This window comes from Lolium rigidum, chromosome 5 (genome assembly GCF_022539505.1).
Source record: "Lolium rigidum isolate FL_2022 chromosome 5, APGP_CSIRO_Lrig_0.1, whole genome shotgun sequence".
NCBI lineage: Eukaryota > Viridiplantae > Streptophyta > Magnoliopsida > Poales > Poaceae > Lolium > Lolium rigidum.
The window spans coordinates 22,713,834-22,725,657 of NC_061512.1; the positions used below are offsets into that span (position 1 = coordinate 22,713,834).

The window sequence follows — 11,824 nt, forward strand, 5'->3', positions numbered from 1 at the left end:
TCTCAATTAGGCATATATACAACCCATAGGAGCTGCCTAAAATGAACACACTGAATAAGATGAAATGCCAACTTTTATGATTTTTCTAATTTCAATGAAATTTCAATGGGCCCACACAAAAGATCTAAATTTCGTGGACATGAGCACACACTAGAGTGTCCACTTGCCTTGCCAGTAGGCTAGCTAGATCTTTTGCAGCAAGGAGAAGTAGAACACATGGGCATCGCCGGGACAGTGACCCCATCCACCGGCGCTATAAAACCTCCCCCCTCGCCGCCTCTGTCTCCCCATCGTTCTCCTTGACTCCAATTTCCAATCTCCCGAAGAGCACTTCTCGATAATTCCGTTCTCTTCCCGTGTAAATCTTGCTCCTTCTCGAGTAGTACTGCCACTAGGGCCCTAACTGCCACCGGCGACGGAGAAAGAGATCAGCTTTTTATTTATTCCAAGAATGGAGCGCGGCGGCGACGATGTGGTGGAGGTGAGCTGTGCCCGCGCCAGCGGCGGTGGAGATCCCGGGGAGTACGCCGCGGGGCTGAAGAGGAAGCTGGAACTGTACTGCGCCGCCGTGGCCAAGTCCATGGTACGGTTCAATTCCCTTCTTGATTGAGATTTGGTTCGATTTGTAGCCTCTCTTGTAGATTTTTAAAGTTCCATGACAGATCCTTTCTAGAGTAGTTCTCCTGCAATCTTGCAGTTCAGTAGAAAATCTGCTTTCAGTTTTCTGACAAACCATCTGGCGAATTCAATTACCGAAGAACATTTTCCTTGGTGGTCTAAATTGCTGCCGTAATTAGGGATACAATATGCTACAAGTGACTCGCTAGATTCGTAGTACTCCGTCCGTCCAAAAAAAAAAAGCTGTTCAACGGATGTATCTATAACTAAAATATGTCCATATTCTATATCTAAACAAAGTTGAGGAGCTTTTTTAGGGACGGAGGGAGTACTATAATTTACATGAAAATGGTACCAATTGACTATTATTTTCGGATCAGGTCCAGGGAAAAAACATGGCAATGATGTGCCTTTTGTTCCTTCAGAAAGGTCATGGGAGATGAATCCTCAGAGGTATTTTGGTGCAGGGACACGTAGGATAGCAGATAGTGTGGTGTGACATGTGAAGTGTAACATGTTGCTAGGGGTAGGGGGGGGGGGGGGGGACAGAAAAATTGTTTCAACCACATATGCAGTCTATGAGCATATTCTGATGGAGTTTCATTGACCACAAATGACTACAATATTAAATGAGTCTTGTGTTGTCGGAGAGTATGAAACAACAGGGATCTTCTTTCCTAAGCTACTATGAAAAAGTATGTTCTGATATTTTCCTGAAAGTGATATGCAAGCACCAGGGGTGTTGAAATATGGGTTGGTACAAACTCATCTAAACCGGAAGCTCCAAATTCTAGTGGCTGATTATTTAAAAAAGTTAGTATGGAAACATTATCTAATTTAGAATGGTTTGAGGAATCCGTTGTTGAACTCCCGTAGCAAGCACACAAGGGTGTAGTTATCTGCCTTAGTTCTTCCTAGACCACTGAATTCACTGTTGGTGCCCTCGAGTAGCTGTGTCTAACATGAGCGATTGAATCAATATCAATCAGCACTGGTTTTCTACCATTGCGTAGCATTCTCACCTCATTATTTCTCTTGTCCCATTTACGACTTGATTCAACTGAAAACACAAAAGAATATCCACGCAATACGCCTAACTTTGCAGTGCTCACTAACCAAATCATGATTTGGCAATCTACCCTCACAAATAGCATTTAAGTGTGATGTCCATGAGCTAATTTTGCATGTAATTCAATTTCAGGAAGTTAAACCTCAAGAATCTGCTTTGAGCTACCCCAGTTCACAAGCTTCAGAGGCTTCACAGTTGGTGTCTCAAGCTTCTTTTGATGGTATTTATGAACGTCCATAATCTCATTCATTTCAGTCTATGAAACAAGTTCAGCAAAATCGAAACAGATGTGTATCTAACATGAATTTATTGAAAGGAAGTACTGTCTTCGATTGATAAAATATTATCTATCTTGACAGTCCTCCACAGTTCTGCTAGAGCAGATGTTATCTTGTGTGTTTTTATTTGGTAGTCTCCTGCTTCTGTCTGCTGGCACTCCTGAACCATCAGAAGAGTCACATGTCCCCAGTAGTTCCTGTAGAATATCTTAACTGGTGTCCTGATAGTCTAGAAAGTGAGGAGAAATGTCAGTTCTGGTTTGGCAACATGATGTTATGTTGACAAGTGAGAAAAATGCTAAACTACATATAATTTTGTTGCGGTCATAATGTAAAAGATGAGAGCAGAGTATTCTGAACCTGCTTCAGCGGTGCTGGATGCTGACATACAACATAAGACACGCAATCCTGTCAACACTGATTTGCATTCTGACAGTCGCCTGACATTTGAGCGTTTAACTCTTGTGTGCTATCCTCATATTTTCACACCATCTTATATGTTTTAGAAGAACGAATACAAGTGTGTTTCGAAAAGTGTATAGGCAACTTTATAACATTTGAACATTTAACTCGTGTGCTATTATCATTAAGATTTTTTCTGTCTTTTCTTCTGTAATAGGTGATGGTACTGTTGTTCAAGGCAAGCCAGCTAATAGTTGTACATCAAAGGAGCACTCAGATGATGAGGGTGATCTTGAGGAAAATACGGACCCTGCTAGCGCGAAGCGGGTGAAGAGGTACTGCAGAATTTTCCATCTGCCATTATCTTGGACATGCAATTGAAAGTAGTTACAATACAGCCTCCGCCCTGAATTACTTGCCGTGGATGCAGAAACAAGCTAGCTATAAATCTGCTCACAGCCGCGGCAAGTAAATGGGACCGGAGGGAGTAGCAAATTTCATACTTGAGCTTGCGGTAATTTACTCATTATGTTCGAGCTATCATCCAAAAATCTTCTGCTGACACCATGTAGCAATATATTTAAATTATGTAGTTTGAAACTATAACCTGATACTAATGGGGGAAAACTTATTTTTCTTTTGAGAATATATATCCCAATCTTTTTTACTTGTCCTGCCAATTTAATGGTTCAGGACAGGTGAAAAGGCAGAGGGTACCAGAAAGGATCCAATCCCACCAAACATGTATGCTCGACCCTTCGTTTAAGATCTTTTTGGTACCAAGTTAATATTTGATATTCCCAGCATATTTCTCTATAAAATCAAAAATATCGTTGCATTTATATTTACACCAATCCCACCAAAAGTCTCGAATAACTGGAGGCAGTTGTTTGGTACTTGATTATATTCAAGTAAATTTGCTAGTCGCTAACGTTATACTTGATATTAAGTGTGCCATGTTCGAAAAGTAGTGTAAAGTTTGAGTGTTAATTTCTCAGTTTTAATTTTGTGATAGGATGCTGTCAAATCGAGAATCAGCCAGGAGGTCAAGGAAAAGAAAACAAGCTCATCAGGACGATATTGAATCAGAGGTCTGAAATTGCGACCAATGATGTTTAAGTTAAAGTCTAACTGAAATTAAGCTGACTGTGCTAATTACTGCTCTGTCATCTAGGTTACACAGTTAAGAGTTGAGAATGCATCTTTGCTAAAGCGCCTGACTGACATGACTCAGAAATACAAGGAATCTTCTCTTGACAACAGAAATCTTACAGTTGATATTCAGACTATGAGGAGAAAGGTATATCCTTTAATTCTTTCAAACTCTTAATTGCATCCTATAATTTGCTTTGTTACAATTTGAAGGGTTTTTGATGGTGAATATGTTGATATAGTGTTATGGTCATTAGTCGGTAGTTACTTTACTAAGCTTTGTACGCATAATTGTTCATGTGCTTTCTCTTTTCTTTGGAGAACCCAAACATGACAAATGAAGCAATCTTGGATTTGACATCCTTGGTTTACTTGATCTGTAACTTCCTAACTGTACTGTCAAAAATTACAATACCAATTTTTTTTTGCATTTGAGCTTGTATTTCTCATGAGGAAGGCAGGTATATCCTCTCCTATTAGTGAAAAACTGATAGTTTAGTTCTATATTTCACAACTTTATTTTTTTGGTGTTACGAATAATAACAATGTTTTCTTACAGGTGTGGGCATTGTAAAAATGAAACAAAATATTAAAAAGGGTTCATACCCTGTGAGAGTGTGTCTAATTAAGCCTGTGGTTTTGGCTTATGGGAGGTCTGTTCTGTCTCATACCGCACATTGGGATTCCAAACAGGCACAATCATTCATACATTTCTTAATGCTTGTTTGTGAGTACATGCGAAACTCTGTATTTATGTCTTGGCAAAGGTGCTTAAAAAACATTCATTTTTTAGTCGTTACTTGCTCTCTTTATCTGTACAGTCAGTAGATACATAATTTAAACCATGTGTTTGCAAACATGCATATACAGAACATACAGTGATATCTTTACTCTGATAAACTGATTTGTGCTTTGACTATTGCATAGCTGATATTTTATTTTTGAAAAAGAAAAAATACTGAAATTTATTTGTAGGTGAGGTGCTAGTGAGACACTACGGGTGTGTTTCCTAGCCCGGTCCAACACAGAATAGCTATCTGCCCTCATACAAGCTGACCCTAGCTTAGTTGAACTTAGATTTTCTTGTGTTTTTGGTAGGTCGGGCCAACGGAGATATGCTGAGTGCATCTGTTGTTTGGTAGGTTGTATGTGCTGATAATAGCTGAGGGTATCTAACATTTGCACAAAGACCACTGCATATAAAAATGAAACGCGATTGGGTCACTGTGTACAAAATAAAAAGCTATCAGGTCCCTGTAAACAGGAAAAAAAAGCAATCGAGTCCCTACAAGAGGAGCCCTGGCCGGAGCTCCCTCGCCGGAGCTCCTTGCTGCTGGCTGACATGGCGGCGCGAGGCTGTGGCGGCGCTCGGCCTTGACTGCGCTCGGCCGTGGCGGTGCTCGTCCGTTGTCCGTCGTCCGTCCTAGAGCTCGGCCGTGGCGGCTCTCGGCCGTGGCGGAGCTCGGCCGTGGCGGAGCTATCCCTCGAGGAAGCATGGCGCTCGCCCGTTTTCCGTCATCCTCCATTTGTCATCTGTCGCGGAGCTCGGCCGTGGCGGAGCTGTCCCTCGAGGAAGCGGCAGCGCAGGCCCTCTCCGTGGCCGTGAGGCGCTGGCCGGCGTCGAGGAAGCTGGAGCGGGGCGCAGGCGTGGAGGTGGGAAATAGAGAGCGGAATGAGGGCTGGGCGGTTTGACCCCTGTTGGTTTGGGCCCAGGTGCGAGGCCGCGCGGGGGGTTTTCCGGGCGAGGTCAGCCCTGCCCTGCCCAGGTGTGAAGCTCGATTTCGGCTTCTCTACCGGGCAGGGCTGAGAGGCTATTTTCGTATGAGGTGGGCAGTGCCCAGTTGGGCCGAGCCGACCTACGAAACAACAAAAGTTGGAAAAAAGTGGGATGAGGTGGGAAAATCTGAGGAGGACCTGTCTACCAAGCACACCCTACATTCTTGAAATATTCTCTTCCGCAGGGTCCATGAATTAAATAAAATTGGTGCTATATTTTTGTTTCTTTGTCTTGACAAAGTATTTTTGTTCAGGTGAATATAGCTGAAGAAGCTGTGAGGAGAGTAACTGGAACAAGCCTGCTGTTCTCCACTCCATCAGACACGCCGGGAATTATTGTGCCCTTCTCTTCATGTGTATCAGATGCAGCTTCTGCTGATGCTGCTCCCACTGAACAGAGCATGAGCCATTTCCTCCAGGGTTTACTCGAAGACGAATGGATCAAGCCTGACTTCCAGGAGGCAGCAACTCCTTTGGCCAGTGGAGAAGAGATGGCTTCAGTGCCAGGCTCTCTGCGGCGTGTCACGAGCCTGGAGAACCTACAGAAGAGGATACATGGAGACTCGGTACATTATGAGGCTGTGTCAACCTTCTCGGACCATGAAATCCCTGCCAATGCTCAGTAACTGCCTTATAAGTTATAATGCTCCAGTGACTGAGCTAAGTTTTGTTTGTAGAGCTTGTGGCATCTGTGTATATCAGGATGCTGAATCTTGCATACCATCTTGAAGATAAATAAATCCTCGTCTTCTGATCCTGCTGCTTTGCACTTCCCAGCCTTCTGAATATCATGCACAATCACAAACAAATTGTGAATCTCCAAGGTCACAAACAAATTGTCATTCTCAGCCTTGTGAAAGATTCTGGAATTTAGTTACTCTTCAGGCTAGGTTGCCGTCCTCGTAGTATCCAGACTCAGATCTTGATATCATGTAGCCCCCTCTAACTTGTGCAAATTAGCATGAGCACACAAAAAAATATTCAAGCTGATGAACCTAAGCTGCTGAGAACTGCACTATCATTGACATGGACGCTTTATCAGATACGCAAAAACAATCATTTGAAACAAAAAGGCAGGCTCTGAAAGCTCCACGACGTCCCTCAAAGGAATTTAATTGGGACGCGCCAGACGTTTGATCGCTCCCAACTGCGCACCTCAAAGCCCTTTTCTATTCGGTGCGGTCTAATACGGTGTCCGACGCCTCGCGTCTATTCCCGTTACACAGGGGATGTTGTGGGAGCGCTGGACGCAATGAAAAACCGCGTCGCGAGCGGCGGGCCAGCCTCATCAGCGGCACAAACCGAATGGTGACTACGGTTTCCAGGGCGTTACAGGCGAGACGTCCCGTCGACGCTGCGCCTCCACCACGCATCACCGTTGTCCGCATCTTCGTGTGTCTTCTCCGCCGCTTTCCGTGCTTTCTCCCCACCTCTGCCTATGCCGCCATCGGCTATAAAAGGCCGTCTCCGCTCGCTATTGCCACCACAACCCCCGGGAATTCTTCCCTCCGCGTCCATCAACACATGTCTCGTCGCCTAGCCACCACCTCCCTCATGTCTTCAATTCAGTAGGATTATCTCTTTACTATTGTTATGCTTTGTTATATGAGGCTAATTGTCATACACTAATTTGTTTTTCTCCATGGCTAATGATTCAAATGTGGCCCAAATCAAGGGGCGGAGTAAACCAAGCATGTGGATGGGCATCTTCAACGGGGCGAGCGTCCATTTGCGACCGCGCGGACCAAAAATGCGTCTGTACTCCGTTCTAGCGGCCCGACGCATAGTGTCCGACCCACCCGCCGAGACGCAAACGCTGCCCAAATATATGGCATATTTGCGTCTGCGCAGAAGCTGCGAGGAAGCAGCAGTCGTCCGCACGCTTCTCGCATGGGCCCGCCTGGAAGCGGCCCAGATGCTTCGTCTTCAGCGTGGCATAACTTACGGGCGATGCGTTGCAACTTTTCAGGGACACGTTACCATTGGCAGAGTCCGTCGTATCCACCCGAGCGATGCCATGGGGAAGAAATCTTGGCCGTTCCACAAAACCAAAAACAACCACAAGGTTAGCGGCTCGCGGTCCGGCAAGAAGCCGCGGGTCGAGCGGTACGTCCGAATCGAGTTCGCGCGCTGCCTCTTGGAGGAAAACCGGACGATGCCATGGCTGGACGCTAGCCTGCCTGGATGAGGCTGGTACCTCAACTCCAGGCATGTGACGGCCCCCCTCCCGTGCCACGCGAGGGCCGAGAGGGCCATGACGAGGTACGCCGCCGCCGAGCCATCTTGCTGGCCGATCTCCGAGAAGATCCGACGTACGCGCTCAACTCCTACAATTGGATCTCGTTCGGGACATGGGAGTTCGACGTGCGCTGCCGAGTGGGATACCTCGGCGACCTCGACTACTTCGACCGCGAGATCAAACTATCAATTCTCATAAGATCTTCTTCAGTCTTACTCAAAAGGTCCAATAGTGTATGTATATTGGCCCTTTTGAGACAATTATACGTTCTAGAAGGCAATTCTAATTGATCAATAAAAATACAAGTCAATGGAATTCCTTTTTTGTTTTTCTTTAGATTTGGATTAGTAGTAGAAGATCACTAGTATTCCTCGTTCTCTAATTATTTAGACATAATTTACCTCCTTCTTAGTCCTATTTGGATTTATGTCGTGCCAATCCAATATAATCCCCAATTTTATTTACCCTTTCTATCTAATTTGTTTTCTTACCATTGTATTTCCATTCACAAAGGTCTATTGAACACATAGAATTTGTAGTCGCCGCGGAAGAAGACGACAACGACAACGACGACGAGGACGAAGAGGACGAGGATGACGCCGCCGCTGAGGCTGAGTGCGAGACCTCGTCGGACGACCATGTCCAAGGCGGAGACAATGACCACGAAGACGGCGGGCCGGCGTGGGATCCAGACACCCAGCCGACGGACATTAGCGAGGAGGAGGCCATTACCATAGCACTGGCCAATAGCGAGCTCAACGATCTCAACGAGCTCGCTATGTGGGGCGGGCTTGCCATCCAGCTTTGCGAGTCAGCGCTCGCGCAGGGGGGCCGGCGACTCCTCCAGCCACACCGACGCGTTCCAATGCCCACACGCCGAATCCTGCTCCTTCAACGGCCTGGGATGCGTGGCCACCTTCACCACACCCTCTTGCAGCGCCGACGGCCTGGCCGCAGTTGCTGCAGGCTGCCATTCATCCTGTACCGCCGGCGTACCAGCTTCCATGGCGGACGCCGGAGTTCATCGACCTCATCAGCGACGATGAGCAGTAGCCCATAGCTAGGTTTTAGTAGGCCTTGCTGGCCATTTTTGGGTCCTTTTATGTATTTTTTATTAATGTAAATTATGAGTTTATCAATGGGGAAAAATTATGCGTCGGCCCGCTGGGGACATCCCTAGACACAAACGGACGCGCGATCGATTTCGACCATTCAACCAGACGCAAACGGACGTTTCGCGTCCGTTTTGGCGTCTGAAATGCGTCGCCCCCGCTGGAGATGCCCTAACATCAATGATTAGCAGTGAACTAGGTTTGATTACAGTGTAGATTTGTGTGCCCAATTTTAGTATGAGGCTCTAATGTTCTGATGTGCCAATAATTAAAATCCAACCCCGAATAGGTGCCAAAATGATCCTAACTGACCTTGTGTAGTGTAGAATCACTGATGATTGTGCGTCGTACTTGGTCACAAAGGACTATTGGTGGCGATAATGTGATATGGGGCACATTTCTTGTTATACTGGTGTTGTTCCTTCTTGTTGTTGCCAACCGATGATTATAATCTGGCACACTAATATGTCGCAAAGATGGTCTATTGAACCAGTTGTTGGGTACAAACACATATGATTGTGCATAATACTTGGTTCACTAGCACCATCTCTGAGATTTTGTGTGGTACGATTCATATGAGACATGAATAATGTTTGTAATTTACTAGAACATGCCGATGATTAAAATGTGGCACCATCTTTTATGAAAGGGTGTCTAATTGGGAGCGATGTTTTGGCACATGGGAGCGTATGCTCCCTTTATCTTGAAATACATGTTAGACACATTTTAAAATGTCAAAAAAATTGAAACAAAAATTTCGCACGTACATCTTCATGTGCTACGCGCTCACAAAGTCGTTTCATGAAAAATCGACATATCATGTGGCGTGTGTAAAAAAGACAAAATTCGGTCGCTGAAACAAAGACTTGTCACAAGATAAATTTTCTCTTTTCGCTTAGACTACAAAAAATATCATTTTTTTGTGAAACTTGACGAATACACATATGTTATGGAGATGTGCATGTAAATTTTTTTGTTAAAATTTTTTAACACTTGGAAATATGTTTTTATGGTAGAGGGATCATACGCACCCGGGAGCCGAATTGAGTTTCTGTGTCTAATTGCCTTCTTGTTTCTAGTGCTCCAAGAAGATAATGGGTGGACCGGTGCACAACCTTGGCGAGGGATGTTTCAATGATGCTGGGGAGGGCAACTCTGCCAAGAGGCCAAGGGGAAGGCCTACCAAGGTCGACCACTTCAATGATGATGTTGGTCCAACCTACTTCGCAAAGTTCATGATGGCGCTAGGGTTGTAAATGCTTCCAATTCCACCCGGCTTCCATCCATACATTGGCACCATCCCTAGGACAATCATAATGAAAATGAACACTGGCTGCTCTTGGATGGTGAATCTCAAGGACGTGAATATGACACAGCTGCCATGGATCAAGGGTGGCCTGGATTTGCCATTGCACACGACATCAAGATCGGCTACTTCATTACCTTCAAAGTGCTAGGGGTGACATCTTCAACTTCACCATATTTGACTACAACATGACTGAGGTGACGAAGAAGTGCCCACAACATGATCCAACCCTTTCCATGACTGATGAGTGAACCATGCTTGACCGTTTGTCTGCCTGTCGTATTGAACTTTATCTAGTTTCATGTTGAACTATCTATGAGCGTACGTCTATGAATTACCGTGGGCTATGTATGATCCTATATCTTTTGTCGTGAAGTTTATGTTCAATCTCATGGGATGGGAATTTGGTGCACATAGGCACCAGTGCTCCCGCCATGTGGAGCTGTGTGATTTGCTTGATTTCATGTTGGTAACTGTGCCGCTGTTATTTTCTAGCCTATACGTTCGCTTGCAATAAAGGAAATACGTGTACTCGGAACAGTGCAGCGTCTAGGTAGGTGGGCGTCACGAATCCATAGCATCAATGTGCCTGTGCCAGGCCATGTGCATGTGCTGGGACAGAATGAAGTAGACTAGACCTATTTTGAAAAAAAAAGTACGCAGCGCAACTGTGCCCCCGACCTCAGAACAGAGAAAGCAGAATAACGGAGCAAAACAGAACCCTCCTCCCATCCGCCATTGGAGCCAACGAGGTCGAGAAGATGGAGAATGAGGATTTGGAGCGGGATGAGTTGTGAGTCTCACAAACAATGTTCGGAGTAAGCGCCGGATGGAGCGTTTAGGAAACGTCGTCGCGTGATGTTGTTCTTGGGACGGTTCTCTACCTAGCAGTGGCCTCTTTTTTTGCATTTAGGGTATTTGAAGATACATCTAATTTATTAAATATAGCACATAAACAAATATATTTGACAACATTATTTCCAACCTGAAAGTATAAAAACAAATAAAAATTTGGCTAGATCAAATTGCTGACGCACTTGATGTCTCTCGTTTGAGCCTGCATAGATGCTCTACGAGATCGTGTTGTAGTTGAGCCTCCATAGCAGCTGCATCCCCGCCCGAAGTGCTCCATGAGCTGCCGCAGATCTGGGCACCGGATTCCGGAACCCAGGACCACGGGCGTGCGCCCACAAGCCGACCTCCCCCAGCGTTGAGGGGCACGCCATGGCTAATACACAACAGTATTTACAGAAAAAAAGTCTTCATTTATTGACAAAAACTAATGGAGAATTAATGAAAAATATATAGTTTAAACATATCATCGTAGAGATGCTCAAATAGATCCTGCGGCATTCCGGACGGCATATCTCGAAAGCAGGCTCATTTCGCCCAAATGAAATCTCATAAAATCTGAGATTGTAGATCTACTAAACCAACGCCGTTTACTATCGTAGGAATTTTGATGGATCCAATACTAGATAGACCCTCTTGTTTGTTCAATCGAAATCCCCAGGAACACCGCCACCGCCCGGCCGGAGTGGCCCAGCCCTCGTAACTCCCTGCACGAGCTACCGCGAGCCACAACACCCGTCGCGGAAGGGGAGACCTTGCCGCCGCCCAACCCACGGGCTTAGCCTGGCGGCCAGGGCCCCTGGACTGGCAGCTAGGGTTAGACAGCCGAGTCGCCCGGTGTGGGACCATGCGGCGGAGTGTTTTCTCGTATCTCGATCGTTAAGTTGTATGTCAAATCCAGATTACAACAATTGCAGGTAGGCTGCTAGACATGAGTTGTTTGTACGTGTCAGTCTGAACTGATATTCTTTTCCATCTTGTCCAATATTTTTTTTAATTTTATCTCCAATATTAATTTTG

At 45.4% G+C, this 11,824-nt stretch overlaps 1 protein-coding gene across 1 annotated transcript; it reads left to right on the plus strand.

The window, feature by feature from the left end:
- Positions 1 to 274: 274 nt before the first annotated feature.
- Positions 275 to 6,052, plus strand: LOC124653485 (light-inducible protein CPRF2-like). The gene is made up of 6 exons (XM_047192545.1): positions 275 to 583; positions 1,820 to 1,907; positions 2,585 to 2,702; positions 3,383 to 3,458; positions 3,542 to 3,667; positions 5,550 to 6,052. Exons 1-6 carry the CDS (start codon positions 452 to 454, stop codon positions 5,919 to 5,921), a joined length of 912 nt encoding a protein of 303 aa, XP_047048501.1. The 5' UTR covers positions 275 to 451; the 3' UTR covers positions 5,922 to 6,052.
- The last annotated feature ends 5,772 nt before the right edge of the window (positions 6,053 to 11,824 follow it).

Bases quoted from the DNA above. Each gene is read 5' to 3' on its own strand.
- LOC124653485 (XM_047192545.1), top strand. From the start codon at position 452: ATGGAGCGCGGCGGCGACGATGTGGTGGAGGTGAGCTGTGCCCGCGCC. The intron at 2,703-3,382 runs GTACTGCAGAAT...ATTTTGTGATAG, and splicing joins AGCGCGAAGCGGGTGAAGAG to GATGCTGTCAAATCGAGAAT. The intron at 3,668-5,549 runs GTATATCCTTTA...ATTTTTGTTCAG, and splicing joins TTCAGACTATGAGGAGAAAG to GTGAATATAGCTGAAGAAGC.